We start from the raw sequence: 15,973 nt of genomic DNA, 5'->3' as shown, positions 1-15,973 counted from the left end.
TGAACATTCAAAATGTCCAGTTTTTTAAAGACAATTTTTAGGGTTATACAATAATCAAGAAAAAAAGTTCAATTTTAAAATATATGTAGCCAACATAATGGGAATGTTATTTTTGAATGAACATTTAAAAACTTAAGATGACTGTAAAAATATCTATGAAGTGTTTTTTTTTTTTTTTTGTGCTAATATTAACAGAACACAAAATAACCATTCGATTAACATTACTGAAGAACTTTGACAGCACCTTGCCCAAATGTTCTGAGAACATTCCTTGTTTGCTGGGTTTTCACAAAGACTATTTGTTTTGTTAGTTTAGTTTCTATAATATATATATATATATATATATATATATATATATATATATATATATATATATATTAAACCAATACACTGATGTGAAGAATGTTTAAAAAATGTGCCCAATGAACTATCCCATTATAGTGTTTTATTTCAACCCTAGTTTATTTTTCAGTGACTCAAACACATTTTCCTTCTCTATTCAAGTGTGGTCAACTCATGTTGATGACATCCCTGGAAGAAGGAAACATATAATAATGATAGATTGCATGTGCTCCAGAAGATATCGCAGTGTCCTTCACAGTGGTGTTGCAGTGCATGCATGTGTCTTAAAGAAGGAAACAGATCTTGTGTGTCTGTGTTCTCTGGGGTTTATCAGAGGTGCTGGTGAAGTGCGGTGGGTTGAGAGAGCGGGGGAGGAGGCAGAGGAACTTCATAGGGCGGTCACTTAAAAACTGCCCGGAGAACGGGATGCGGGATCAGACGGTGATGTCCTCCGTGCTCGACTCTTCTCGGTTGAAGCAGCAGATATCCGCGTTCGCTCTGGGCTCAGTTGATTTCTTCTACGTGATGCGGAACTAATGATCTAAACACTCGCTTCAGGCTTGGACTTTTGTTTCGTGAGGTGAACCGTCTTCTCATCCAGGATTGCCGTGCGCATCTCTACCAATGGTAAGTTTGCCTGTCATTATGGACGGTACTTCTACATGGAGTTGCAAGAAGTGATTCAGGTCCGTATCTGAGGCATGCGCAGTTATTTAGACCCACTGACACGCGTTTTGGCCATTTTGCACGTTAATAGAAGTCTTTTACGCCCCGTGTTCCCTGAAGGCGACGCGACTAACGCTCCCATTATATTCCACAAACCTGTCTTCTCGAGACGCTAATATTATAATCAACAAAGCTGTGCACGTCGAATACGGGAGAGTTCTGCTTTGTCGAATTGTATTGGGAGGAGTTGGGAAGTTTACACCGGATTTTATATTTTAGTCTATTCTTACCGGATAGCTTAAAAGTTTTTTTTTGTTGTTGCAAGTTTAGAACCGCCGATGCATTGCTCACGCTCAGGCACCTGACCGCGCGCTCACAGCAGTGGATGAGCGCGTCCACAATTGCTCCTAATGTACCAGTGTTTCATTAACACGGAACTGACATTCTGTTTTAATGATGATTTAATGTGGTGGCTAATACCACGTTTGCACAGTTTTATTTGGAGTAGCCTACGGGGCCTAAATCATGACGGTGGTAGCTATATTTAGTTTGGATAGTACTGAGCAAAGTTTTAAGATTTACTTCTATATTTTTTTAAATCAAAAATCACATTCTGCGTGTTCCGAGTCTCTGGTGTCTGTGTAGAACCTAAACTGGTTTCAAATCCAATTCTAACGCATTCCTCACTCAAGCCTACACTGGCTGTGCAGCGTGTCATTCTAAATTAACATTAGAAACAATAGCTGCGTCCTTCATTTGATTTAATAAGTTAAGTGAAACCAGTCTCCAGTGTGCAACTGAGCTAGTACTTTTGACCTCCACGAATGTTTTGAAGACTGTACTTTGTCTGAAATGAGTTGTAGTGAAGAGTGATGGCACTCAGTCAAGCATAAGAACACGTCTGAAAGGTTTTATGAGGTACATTATGACATTAAGCGACACAACCCATGAGTCACTTGGCAGGGATGTTTATCTTTAGTTCAAGGAGGTAGAAAGGCAAAAAAAAAAATTTGTTCAAATGTCTTTCATACAACATAGCCTACTTATTAAAAACTAAAAACTGTTGCAAGAGCTGTCGTCAGATAGTCCACTGACGATTACAGATCAACAGATGTTGTCTAGACTAGAGCAGAGATCTCCAGCCTTTTCAGGCCAAGAAAATGGTTCTTGATTAATGGACGGAGGACTTGTACATCGTTAAGGAGGGACAATGACACAATAAGATGAAAACTTAAGTTGCATTCTTATCTTTAACTTAATATTGTCATTCTTCTTAATGCATATTTCGGTTGTTTTGTTGTTGTTTTTCATGCAAATTAGTTTAAGATCAAACAATAATTTGGAGGATCCTGGACTATAGATTCTGCATCGTACATATATACATGAACTTAAGCAGCTGCACAGCAGGCTATAGGCTACATTCATTACGCTGTCTTATTTTCCCAATGGACAGAATGCTGCTTGGATCTCCAGATTTGATTTCTGAATTAAACTTGACAGAGATTAGATCCTAACATTGGCTGTTACTGTGGTAACGTACTTCCCCATGCACATTTGAAGAACCATGTGCATAACCTAATCTCATTAAGCAGGGTTAAAGTCGAGCGCTGTGAGCTTTACACAACTCTGCCAAATTAAAGGAAGCAAACTTCACTTTAAAACCCACTCTGCAGAAAAACACATGCATCGCACTCCATCTTCAAACAGGGATTCTCTAAATATTTAGGGCAGTATCTGTAGGCTTTTAAACAAGTGTAGGTGGTCTGAAGAAACCAATTGTTTGTGCTTTTTTACATGTTTTCTGGCATGGCTGATCAAAGTCTTTTAGTTACGCTCATTTTTATGGTTTGCTCTCGACATAATGAACTGTTTGAATAGCTGCGCTAGCTGCACTGTTGTTCAAACGGCAGATTTTATGAATCTAAAAACTACTGGACTCCTGTTAAGAATCTAACCCTGTGTTTCAGTTGATCAGTCAAGAATCACAACGCAAGCCATGCTAGTGCAACAACTGTGAAGACGGAGAGAGAGAAATAACTCTCATGACCACACACACGGTGTTCTTGTTAAAATGCATCATTCCTGTTGTAATGGTTGGACTTGCTCCAGCGGAACTAAGTCCAAGAAATGAGAAAATGCATGCGTTGCTGCACTCAGCTATTGAGTTCAGCTGTGGATTCAGGATGACCTAAGACCTTTCACAAACACTTGTGATTGTTATTAGTGCAGTTTATTCTGTTTTCAAATGAATCGTTGAAAATCTCATTTGTGGAATTGCATGGTGGTTGCAATGAAGATATTTCTTAAATCCATTCTGCTTTTGGCGCAAATTAGGTAGCTTCATTAAGATGTTATTGGTTCAAGGTGTTGGACCAGGATGGAGCCGCTTGTATGGCCAGTCTAGGTTGGGGGACCTTCAATAAAAGAGGCAGTCTGTAATCCCTTTGTGGACAAACGAACCTCTATTTGTATGTAAATTGAATTGGCATCTTTTCAGGTGTTCACACCTAGCCGTCTTTACTCATTTACAAGCAGCATTTTAATTGCTTTAAAGGGTCTGTCTGGTGCAAACATTTTGGTTTTAGTGAAACCATGCCATTGCTTATTCTGAAATGTTTGCTGTAATCGGATTGCTTGAAATATTAATTGGCAAATACACCCTTGTATTTCAGGAAAGGAATCTCCCCGCTGTTCTTAAACAGCCTTCCAGGAGCACGTAACATTCACTTGAGGAACTCGTCCTGGATCAGCTCTCGACAAACATGGACTGTTTTCCCATGCTTTATTTTCTGTCGGTAAGTGGACCACACCTACCCATCCATCGTGTGATGGGGTTGTTACATATTTGGAGCAAATTAAAAGGCTTAGTCATTCTGTACAAAAACAGTGGTCAATAAGGAGCTTTGCTTTCTGCTTTTTTATGTTGCGGTGCAAGCACTTGAAAATTGTAGGTTGCTGTCCTTGTTTGACATCGGTTTTGACTTCCAAACTGTAGTTTGGTTCGGCCCTTAAAGGGATAGTAATCCCCAAAAATGAAAATTATATCATCCTAATTATTTACTCACCCTAATGTCATTCCAAACCATAAAAAAATGCCTTTTGTGGAACACAGAAGAAGATATTTTGGAAAATGTGTTTCTGTGTGTGTTCATAGGTTCTCTTTGTAATCTATGGTTACATGGAGAACACACACGGAAGCTTCCCATTGCACATAAGGTTCTTTATAGTGGAAAAAAAAATGCATTCAAATATTAAAATGTTCTTCACACTGAGAAAAACCAAAAAAAGTTTTATTAAGAACTGATCACTGAAAAGTTCTTTGGGGAAACCAAAAATATAAGTCAGTGGAGTACAGAGGAAGTCATACAGGGTGAGTAAATAATGACATCATTTTATTTATTTATCTATTTTAGCAACCTTTACTAACCTTTGTACATTATGCTTTTATATGCATATTTTTAAACTTTTTAATTGTAAAGCAGTAATCTGGAATTAATAAGGTCTAAAACATACTCTACCCAAACCCAAACGCTTCTACACTGTTAGTACTCGAGAATGTTTTACAAGAAAATCAGTCTTTCTACATCAAAGTTTAACATCATGCTAATTCTTTGTAATTAGTTGTGAAAGTAATGACATTTACTAGATTGAAAACTGTTACTCCACCAAATTTAGTTTTCAGTTCAGCTACTGTCTTGGTGGAGCAACACTTTGAAGGGAAGTTAGTAGAAGCAAAAATTATTGTAACAAGATACTTGAATAATAATGCCTATTGTCGCAGACATTTAAAGCAAACTTTGTCACCCCCTTGAGTACGGAGGTCTGTTGAAGGACCACATATTTACAAATCACTGACCAAGCATTATGCCTTTGAGAACTTATTAAAAGTATGTTTCTGACCTAAACGTCAACAACATTTTAACGGTATCCAGTTTAATTATTAAAAGCAAGATGAAAATGGGGAATCAAACATCTTTCATTCAAGTCTTGCTTTTCTCTTCTGCTTCCTCAAATTCCCCGCCTGCCCACCAGAGACATCATGATTCCTGGTAATCGAATGCTGATGGTCCTTTTATTATGCCAAGTCCTACTGGGAGAGAGCAGCTATGCTAGTCTAATACCTGAGGAAGGGAAGAAGAAAGCGTCGGCTCAGCACCTGGGTCAGAGTCATGAACTGCTGCGGGACTTTGAAGCCACGCTGCTGCACATGTTTGGGCTGCAGAGGCGACCGCGACCCAGCTACTCGGCTGTGGTGCCCCAGTATCTGCTGGACCTGTATCGCCTGCAGTCAGGGGAGGCCGAAGAGGCCGGGGCCCACGACGTGAGCTTCCATTATCCCGAGAGGTCCACGAGTCGAGCAAACACCGTGAGAGGATTCCATCATGAAGGTAAGACTGCGGAGACCGTGCCACTTTACAAATGCAGACTCAACCCCACATTTAAACAGTCTCTGCACTGCCATACTTTGTCATGTGGATCCTGTTGAGGGACTTTCCTCAACATGCAATTATTTTTAATGCTACTCTCCAGATTTCTAAATAAAATCCTGTTGCCAGCAATGCGGTCTCTTAGGCGGAGAGAATTCCCAGAAGGCTTCAGAAAAATACACATTAAGTATGAAGCTGATTGAAGGCCATCAGCATAGTTAAAACAGTTTATTCTTGTTGTTTTACTTTTCTTTTTACCTGCATACTTAAATGAGTAAGAGTTGAGAGTTTCGGCTACTTTGTGCCTTGGTAGAGTCACCAGACATAAACATGTTGGTCAATATGACCCACTTCATTTTTTAAACTCAATTTAACTGCAAACAAAAGCTAAATCAGCTGTATGGGACATGTTATTATATGGATCAATACTAGATGAATAGTAAATGATTTTAAATATTTGAGAACAATCTTATAGATTCTGGTAAGGGGAAATAATCCACTACAATGCTGAAAACAATTCACCTACAGACAAGACAAACATGGCAGCAATGTTGTTACAGTATTGATATCTGTGTTAAGCTACTTGAGTTCCTCTCTCATGCAACTCTGTGAGTCTTCTTCCAGTTTCTCAATCTTCTGAAAGATGTTTCTAGTGGAGACTCCTGAGTTTATAGACATCTGTTCAATAAAGTAATTCTGACGTCAAATTGAGAGAGAGAGAAAGTGATATGAGAGACAGTAGATGTAGGAAAACAGTGGATGAGAGCTCCGTAATGCAGTTTTAATCTAGACAGTAATTCTGATTTACTGCCATGACCAAACAAAACAAAGTAGGAGTCATGTAATATGGAATGACTGGAATTAATATGAAATGTTTTCCAACATTGGTGATGTTGCTTGAAAATCTGTAGGTTGAGCATCGTTGCATTGGCATGTATTACTTTGCATCTCTACAACGTATTGAATTACAATGTAATTAATGCTAGGTATCATTTTAGTAGATAATTGTGTTCATGGTATTCATGTTGATTACACTATATTTTAAGGTGTCCTTGTAACAGTGTAATTAAACATTTAGGCACTGAGTAATATTAATTAACTACATGTACTTACTGTATGATTAGGGTTAGGGTTACTTGCATGTAATTATGCACAATTATGTGTTATTAATGTAATAGTAAGTAAGTACATGTAACGTGTAACAAGGACCACTTAAAATAATGTTACCCCCCCCCCCCCAGAAAAGTAAAATAAACTCTTTTTTTTAAATAGTATTTCAGTGTTGATGTGTAGATCATATAATGACTAGATTCACTGACTCCTGGTGTTTATGTGTGTGTTAAAAAGGCATTACAGTAAACATTCATCTAAAACGAACATTGACTAAGAAAATTATAGCTATAGCATATTATAGCTAATATAGTTTTTGTTTCAATTAAATCTGAATGTAAGGTTTGAACCAAATAAACAATATAATTGGAGAAAACTGATACATTAGAGTATTTTTGTTAGGACGCCTAAAAATAATTTACTGTATCATTTCAAAAACTGCATCACAATAGTGTATCTTCTTCCAGTTTGTTGAGCTGTCCTCTGATTCTCCTCCTCTAGAGCACATGGAGGAGCTGCAGTCAGACGGCTCTGAGACTCCCCTGCGCTTCGTCTTCAATCTCAGCAGCATCCCAGAGGAGGAACTCATTTCTACCGCAGAGCTTCGTCTCTACAGGCAACAGATAGATGATGCAATCTCAGATCCCCAACCCACGGGAGACGAAGGTCTACACCGGATAAACATATACGAGGTGCTGAAGCCCCCGCGGGCCGGACAGCTCATCACACAGCTGCTGGACACTCGACTGGTGCGCCACAACACGACTCGATGGGAGAGCTTCGACGTGAGTCCGGCCGTGCTGCGCTGGACCCGTGACAAGAGCTCCAATCACGGCCTGGCTGTGGAGGTGGTGCCCCTGAACCGAACCTCGCGTCACCAGGGACGCCACGTACGCGTCAGTCGCTCCTTGCATCCGCTTCCAGACGCAGACTGGAGCCAGCTTCGCCCCCTGCTGGTCACGTTTGGACACGACGGAAAAAGTCACCCACTGACGCGGCGAGCGAAGCGCAGCCCGAAGCAAAGAGGTCGCAAGCGCAACCGAAACTGTCGGCGACACGCGCTTTATGTGGACTTCAGTGATGTGGGCTGGAACGACTGGATCGTGGCGCCGCCCGGATATCAGGCGTACTACTGTCACGGGGAGTGTCCGTTCCCTTTGGCCGATCACCTGAACTCCACCAATCACGCTATTGTGCAGACACTGGTGAACTCGGTGAACACCAATATTCCCAAGGCCTGCTGCGTTCCCACAGAGCTCAGTGCCATCTCCATGCTCTACCTGGACGAGACGGACAGGGTGGTGCTGAAGAACTATCAGGAGATGGTGGTGGAGGGATGTGGCTGCCGCTGACCGGGACACAGCTACACCCTGGACACTTATTTATAACATCCGTCTTGAGATGTGTGTTTCTTGTCTCCTCGATCATATATTTTGACAAAAAAGTATATATAAATATATATTTATATCAACATAATTAAAAAAAATAAAATAAAAGCGTCCTTATTTTAATTATATGTCAGCTGTACAGCTTTTCATAATGTATATCAGACTGTATAAGGGTTTTTCTATGAGCTAGAAGAATTAGCCACTAAAAAGTTTATTTACTGGTAGTATTTATTTCTTTAATACAATATACATTCACCAAATGTGTAGCCGAGCGACCCCCTCAGAAAGCATCGTTTGTGTACTTAAAATAGAGCACTGTGTGAAATGCTAGGAAACCTGATTGTCTTGCTATATCAGACGGAGAGATCAGATGTGTATTGATGTGCACCAGCATGTGATTCACATGTTCCCAAAATAACTTAATAAATTGTGAAACATTCCAACAACGAGGTGAGATTAATAAAAGGCAGTGTGATGCTCTGTTTCAAGAACTAAATCATGATATACAGTTCTGTATTGCAGTTGTGTGTTTGTGTGTGGGAGTATACAGTTCTAAAACCTTATGTATTAATATCAGTTTGCTCATTTTCAAACATATTTTGTGAATTATTAACTGCCTAATGCTGATTTTGCATATAAACTGCAAGCTACTTTTCCACCTAATCCCAGCCTATTTCAAGCCTCTACTGTGTTCGTCCAAAAATTGCAAACTTCTATGATAATATGATTTTGCATGGTATAATTAAGTTGATACACATTTGAATCATGTTTATTGCATATTGTACGTGGCATAAAAAGAAATGCATTTTATTGTACAGATCAATGTCCAAATATGTAAGCACATACCTATTTTTACACACATTTGCAGAGAGTGTTCTAAGAAGTCGCTTTGGATAAAAATGCATAAATTTAATTTAAAAAGTGAAATTTTGGTAATTAATATGGCAATTAGAATCAAATAACAATACAATCAAAGAAAAAAAAAACAGCAGTAAGAATTTGGTGGGGAAATGTGCTTAATGTCTTGTGAAAATAATGCCACCATACAAAAGATAGTAGGGGTAGGGGTATGCACTGCAAAAATAAAAGAAAGAAAGACATTGCTTAGAAAGTGCTTAGAGACACATATTAAGTAGGCTAGGTGACGCAGGCCGGAGAGTGAATGCATGATCATGTCTGAATAAACTGATTTTCCAGTGGTTCCCCGTCGAGAGCAGACGCAGCGTCACACCAGACCGATGACGTCATCCAGGTGCGGTAGGCCGCGTGACTCTGGGAGAGACGCTTGCGTGGATCTGGCGACGCGACTCGACGCCACATCAAATCAAAGGTGAGACGACATGCAGACGGACCATCAGCAGACTGAATACAGACGCCTGTCAGGCTCTAAATCACTCCTTTACTGCCCTATTCCACGATAACACAGACGGAAGCCCTTTGAACTGTCAACAAGCGTCGTTTGGCATCACTGTCCGATCATCTTTCACTCTTCTGTTAAATGCTTTTCGCGTTTAAAGGTTTAAATTGATCAAATCCTTAGGTTCTTGCGTCAATATAGACACTTGTAAAAAGGATTCCTGTCAGAACTTGGATTCAATCAGTATGGGTTACAATAAGAATATCCAAGAATGACTAAATACCAGGTGAAATGCCTTTTAGTTCTTATTTGATTAGTTCTGGAGGATATTGTGTCTAAGCAGCTGGACATTTCCATTAGGATGAAGGAATGCTTCCAGTTTATAATGGAATATCCTTTTAGTATAAAATACTGTATCCTGGTTAGTAGCTTCTTCCGGGAACTTATATCAAGTTTTTGCATGCTTTGTATATTATTTTGTTTTGTATAAATGTTGGCTATATTCATTCCTCCATTTGTTTCCCTGCTTGATACTATTGATATAATTAACAGGAAAACACACACACACACACAAGATAGATAGATAGATAATTTATTTAATTTTAATTAAATGTATCTATTTTGACAGAAGAGAAGTTTTGGCACAAGGAATGTTAGAAAATAATTTGGTATGGTGCATTAATAGCATTTTGGTGATTGATCATCAGTGTTTGGGAGTAACTAGGATTTATTTAATTTAATTACAAAATTAAAGTTATTGAGAAACAAATGTGTAATTAAATAACAGTTTTGTTGTTGTTGTTGTACAAACTCCCACATACATATTTAATTAATTTCTTTAATAAACTCTAGTGACTACTCTAAAATATGAAACCCCAATGTTTCAGGAGTTTAGAACATGCTTATTTGATAACTCTTTCATTTCCAATATGGGTTTATGTATAGCTATGCTTTATTTCTAAAGATTTTTTTTTTCTTCCCAAAGCATTGTTAGATTCCAGTATTTCCTTTCATAGCTATGCAAAGATTTGATATCAAAATCCAAAACATTATCATAGCTAATAAAACTTGTCCTCAGAATGATCTCAAAGTAAGTCTGATTTTGTGGCTGTGCTTCCTGAGATGAGCCATGTACAGAGATGAGCGTGTTAGAGAAGCAGCATCACATCTAATCTTCGAAGAAAAAAAAGCCCATAACATTTGTCTTCTCTCTTTGCAAAGCTTTAGTCAAATTACCTCAGCCTGGAGGTACACGCCTGCCACTTTCCTTTGAAGACTATATCAGACACAGGTTTGTCAGATGAGGGAAGGTAGGAATTTCATTTTGAAGTGGCTTAGGGCAGAGGTTGAGCTTTTCCAAGTTTTCTTGGAGCAGATGCACATCCACTGGCCTTTCTCCATCAAGATAACATCGCTCATATCACACCAGACCCTCACAGAAAGATGCAGAATCACCTGCCGCAGTTTCAACAAAATAACCAACAACTTTGGTGCAATCTTTGAAAGTAACAATGTCTAACTGTACATATTGAATGAATCCGCACAGAGAGTCTGTCTTTAAGGCCATTTTAAGAAAGTCATTGGTGGTTGGTTCAGATGAAGCAGGTTTGTTGTTGAGCAGGAGGTTTCTCTCCGTGCGGTCCGCAGCTCAGACTTGTTTCATCATGCACCCTCGCAGCAGCTCTTAAGCGGTGGATGTGTGGCTTGTGTTGATGGGAGGGGATCAGTTGGCTAATAACGGCTGATGTCAGTGCAGGTGGAGGTCAGATCCTCTTGTTTCACTCCTCCGCTCACAGCGCTGTATTCATGCACGGCCCCAAGTGCACGGAGCCGGAGCCAAGCGGGTGACACACTAGAACCGGCTGCTTTGCATCTTTGCAACTGCAGGGTTGTTCATGCCACACAGTCTCGGCCTGGTCCTCTGCATGGGGTCTGAGTTGCATCTGAGTTCTGCATCATTCAGCTGGAAGTAACTAATGAGGGATCTGCATTAACACTGCAAACAAAACTCAGTCTTTCCCTTGAAGGATCAAAAGTCCTGACCCCAGAAGACTAAAATAGAAGAAATCTAAGACTGAGCAGCTTTATCACTTGAAATATTCAGTAAAATTCTGCTTGCAGAGCTTAACTTGTTATGAACCCACACGGTTTCTTTAAAATAAATAGTTGACCCTCACCCTCAGGCCATTCAACATGTAGATGAGTTTGTTTCTTCATCAGATTTGTAGTAATGTAGCACTGCATCAGTGTCTCATCAGTGGATGCTCTGTAGTGACTGGGTGCCGTCAGAATGAGAGTCTGATAAAAACATCACAATAATCCACAGCACTCCAGTCCATCAGTGAACATCTGGAGAAGACAAAAGCGGTGTGTTTGTAACAAATCCAACGTTAAGACTTTTTTAATAGTGTTCATCGTCTGGTTGACTACGTCTTGTATTATATGACTGACAGTCATCACTGAGAAGATTAATATTATTACTGCTAAATATTGTAGAAACTTAATTTTCTGTAAAGTTGCTTTGCAATGATTCGTATCGTGAAGAGCGCTATACAAATAAACTTGAATAGAATTGAACTTATTTTTAACTTTAAACTTACTTTTGGCTAAAATATAAGTCCTCTATCTATAATCCTTATCTGGTCTGAATCAGGAGAGAAATCTGCACATATTAGGCACTGTATTAGAGACAACAGCTGATGGATTTTTCACTGGACAAAGCTTTATTATGGATTATGGACTGGTATGTCTTAATGCTGGATTTGTTTCATCGTTTGTCTTCTCCAGATGTTCACTGATGGACTGGAGTGCTGTGGATTACTGTGATGTTTTATCAGCTGTTTGGACTCTGATGGCACCCATTCACTGCAGAGCATCCATTGATGAGACACTGATGCAGTGCTACATTTCTACAAACCTGATGAAGACACAAACTCCTCCTAATCTTGGATGAACTGAGAATATAATGTAACTATCCCAAAACTGTTTTCTATTTAAAGGGCTCATTGGATGCAAAACTCACTTTTACATGTGGTTTGAACATAAGTGTGTGTTGGCATTGTGTACACAACCACCCTATAATGATAAAAGTCCACCCAGTGTTATTATCTCTAATTTATTTATTTTTAATGATATCCCCTTTTTCAAATCAAGTCATTATCAGATTCTTAGCAGAGTGATGTCACACAGACACAGTGTTTTTTACACTACTATTGAGAATTTTTAACAATATCATGTTATAAACATTAAAACGCAAAAAGATGGGCATCCGATTACCCCTTTAAATGTATTTTCAAATATATTGTAAAATCAATAATGTCTTGAGCTGCAAATCAGCATATTAGAGTGATTTCTGAAGGATCACGTGACACTGAAGACTGGAGTTCAAAAATGTAGCTTTGATCCCAGCAATAAATACAATTTTACTACACATTCACATAGAAAACAGCTAGTTTAAATTGTGATAATATTTCCGTATATACTGTATTTTAGATCAAATTAATGCAGCCTTAATTTGCAGAAGAGACTTTTCTAGTAGTGTTGATCATTTGATGAGAAAAGCAAAGTCTTTGTGACACATTAGATATGGTTTCTCAGGAAGTCTCAATTAGATTTTTGTATTTTATCTGATTGCTGTCTAGGAGAGAGAACTGAGACCCTATACATTAATGGTCTTTCTTAAGTTTAAAACCCCATCTTTTACTCTTACTCGGGCACATTGTCCTGTCTCAGAAGCAGGGAGAAGCTGCTCTATTGTCTGGTTACTGCACCTGCCAGCGATGGTTTTTTTTCTTCTTCAATACTCAGATGTACTAATTAGAAGGGCTGTTCACATAATTCTGACATGTAGTGTGTGTATAAAACAGTAAAGATCTGAAAAGATTGATCTTGTGGCAGTGATCACGTTATGGTACCGTGCTCTCGCTTCTGATTGCTCTAAAAGACCTGTCATTTCTCTTTCAGTGGAAACACTTTGATGTGAAAATGTAAAGGCTCTTTTGTTTTCGCTGTAATTTTGGAGCTGGTAGCGTGCCTCAGCGGTGGGGTTCTCTTCCCTGTTGTTGTGCAGTTTCATTAGGTACAACTAATGAAGAGATGCCCTCGGATATCCCCACAGGTGATTGTCCACTGGCCTCTACTTATTTCCCATCATCCCTCTTAACCCTTCAAACAGGTGTGCTTCTCTCACGTTTGAAGTCTCTGCCCGTGGCGCTGAACACAGTCAAAATGTCCAAAAAAGTGCTTGTTTTTAGGCAGCTGGCATTTAGAGAACCTTCTTAAAAAGACTAATGGACCCTTGTGTTGTTCCCTTCAGCAGTTTTCTGTGCAATATGAAAAGTGTTTGTTTTTTCATCACTCACCTCCTTCGATACAGGGATAGTTCATATTGACCACATCTGTCAAGCTCCAAAAAGAATCAGAAAGCGCCATAAAAGTGTTCTAAAAATAATGTAAAATATTACATTTTAAAACAAGCTTTACAGCTAACATTTCGTTTTTTGGGTGTACTATTCCTTTAAAAGCACAGAATCAAGACAGTGAGCACACAGTTAAATCTGATCAGGACTGTTTTAGCCTTGAGCTTTTGTTAAAATGTGGTGGAAAAAGATGTTCAGGGATCCGTCTTGAATCAGTAGGCTTCTCAGAGGTCCTCTGCGGAAGGGTTTTCTCCTCACAGACAGGTGAACAGGGCTTTGAATGCTGCAGTTTGAAAGCGAAACAAGATCTGTAACTCGATCTCGGGGCAATTAGAGCCACAATAGAATGCTTATTTATTTGACTTCTTTTGATTTTCAAATGATGTTTTAAGAAAGCGAAATCAAAATGAGCTTTGTTGGTGTAAATATGGACTCAGTGGGTTTGAACTTTGTTTGTCTTCTTGGAGTTGGTGTCACCTCATTGCTCCGTTCTTGGGCGGTGGTTAAAAGCGGTTTTGTTAGTGAAGGGTTCGAAGCACACCGCAGTCAACGTAGTCAATGTTTGTAGACAGACGGGGAGGGCAGTCAGAGGAGGAGGGGGCAGTTCCCACCCTTTTCCTTTTTACTGCGAGTATTCTTCTCTGAAAGGAGTGTGACCACCGGATCCGCCTGGGATGAAATGTCATATCTTAGAGTGATCTTTATCGCTTAATTGCTTCCTTTGTCTCCCATGATTCCCCAGGCCCCACCGTGACTCTGTGGGCAGGCTGGGCTTTGAAGTGTCGGGGAGGTTATAGGGATACGGACTGAGCCGTGATGCTGGACGAGACTGGGAGGTGCTGTGATGTGTCTGACGGCTCGCTGCACATTAAAGTTACCTGTGAAGAAGGAAAACACACAAAATAATGTTAAATAACACTGATATTAACCTGTCAGGCTTTGTCATTACAATAAAATTGTGAGATAAAAAGTCAAATTATGACACAGTCATAGTTATGAGATATAGGGCCACATTTACAAACAGCAGCTGATCTTATTGCATATGCATTTCCCACCCTTTTAGATGCAGAATGTGTGGGGGGAGAGTATTTAAATGAATCACGCAACATGATTTACTATGGTTTACAGTAGTTAATTTACTGAGAGCATGTGGAAGGAGATCATTTTTTCGTCTCGTATTAATGCCAGAGGAAGATATTATCCAGACATATCATTTGGTTGTTTGCGGCCTTGCGCTAATTTGCATTGCCTTAAATTTGCCTTATTTAATCAACTTAAATTATGATAAAAGTCTAAATTGTGATTAAAAAAAACATAATTATTACAGTGAAATAAATAAAGAAAAGAAATCTCCTTTTATACTCCACACAAATAGAACATAAAACATGTTTGGACTGGCCTGAGGATGAGTACATAAATGCTCAGTAAACACATTCATTTGTATGCTTTCCATCTTGTTACAGTACAGTCAGGCAGCTCGAACTAAAGGTCAGCCCAGTCCCCCCACAGGGCCACGAGCAGATGTTTGCTCTGGTGTGAGAGCGAGCCAAATATGAAACAAATGTGAAAAATGTTACCCAAGAAAAAATCAAAGCAGGGAGGAGCACTACAGTGCTTTCAAACATTATTTGGACGTGTTTAAGGAAAGACAGCTGGATTGGTGCTGTGATGAACATAATACACATATAACAATCACACATAATCTGAACCTCTGTTTTGCAGGAATGTGACATCATGTATGTGTGAAAGTGCAGTCTAAAATCAGCAAAACAGTATTAGTGGCATAAGCAACAGTTGGTGATGGGGCAGATTTTTGCACCATCTGGTGGCAGGAGGCAATACTTCAGCACCTGGTTACAAACAATAGGATTGAGCGGTAAAATAGACTATACACAGGCTTCATAGCATAGAAGACCATTGATGACCAGGATAATGAGAAATCTAGAAGATCAAGTGGGCTTAAGCTTTGGTGTCTTGCTGTCAAAATGGAAACTTTATAATTGACTAGATTTGTCATAAGAATGCACATTAAAGAAACCCCACGCTATCTTATTTGAAAAACCTGCCTCTACCTATATGTTTAGCAAAACTACAAAAATGTACCTATACATATAATTCACTGCATATTTCAGTTGAAATTAACACTAGTAACAGTAAAATGCCAAAAACTTTTATTCCTTTTCACACAAATTATGAATTCAGGTGCAAGTAATTGCTTAATAAAGGCTTATTTACTTATATTATAAATATCCTGTTTTGAATAAA

General features: G+C 39.1%; 1 protein-coding gene and 1 long non-coding RNA gene across 2 annotated transcripts; both read left to right on the top strand.

Annotated features, from left to right (window-relative positions):
• Positions 1-736: 736 nt before the first annotated feature.
• On the top strand, positions 737-8,429 carry LOC127975813 (bone morphogenetic protein 4). The gene is made up of 4 exons (XM_052579808.1): positions 737-969; positions 3,681-3,803; positions 5,041-5,396; positions 7,047-8,429. The coding sequence occupies exons 3-4, from the start codon at positions 5,048-5,050 to the stop codon at positions 7,895-7,897; spliced, it is 1,200 nt and encodes a 399-aa protein (XP_052435768.1). The 5' UTR covers positions 737-969; positions 3,681-3,803; positions 5,041-5,047; the 3' UTR covers positions 7,898-8,429.
• A 676-nt stretch (positions 8,430-9,105) lies between these two features.
• LOC127975828 (uncharacterized) lies at positions 9,106-14,684 on the top strand. The gene is made up of 2 exons (XR_008157628.1): positions 9,106-9,576; positions 14,451-14,684. It is a non-coding gene; the product is annotated as an uncharacterized LOC127975828 (long non-coding RNA).
• The last annotated feature ends 1,289 nt before the right edge of the window (positions 14,685-15,973 follow it).

The sequence above is a fragment of the Carassius gibelio genome, chromosome B17, assembly GCF_023724105.1.
Source record: "Carassius gibelio isolate Cgi1373 ecotype wild population from Czech Republic chromosome B17, carGib1.2-hapl.c, whole genome shotgun sequence".
Taxonomy (NCBI): Eukaryota; Metazoa; Chordata; class Actinopteri; order Cypriniformes; family Cyprinidae; genus Carassius; species Carassius gibelio.
Note: the sequence above shows the minus strand (reverse complement) of the source record. Positions and strands in the feature narration are given on the sequence as shown.

What these genes read in the sequence shown, in the direction of transcription:
- LOC127975813 (XM_052579808.1), top strand. Translation starts at nt 5,048, where the DNA reads ATGATTCCTGGTAATCGAATGCTGATGGTCCTTTTATTATGCCAAGTC. An exon ending in GAGAGGATTCCATCATGAAG is followed by an intron (nt 5,397 to 7,046) that starts GTAAGACTGCGG and finishes CTCCTCCTCTAG; the next exon opens with AGCACATGGAGGAGCTGCAG.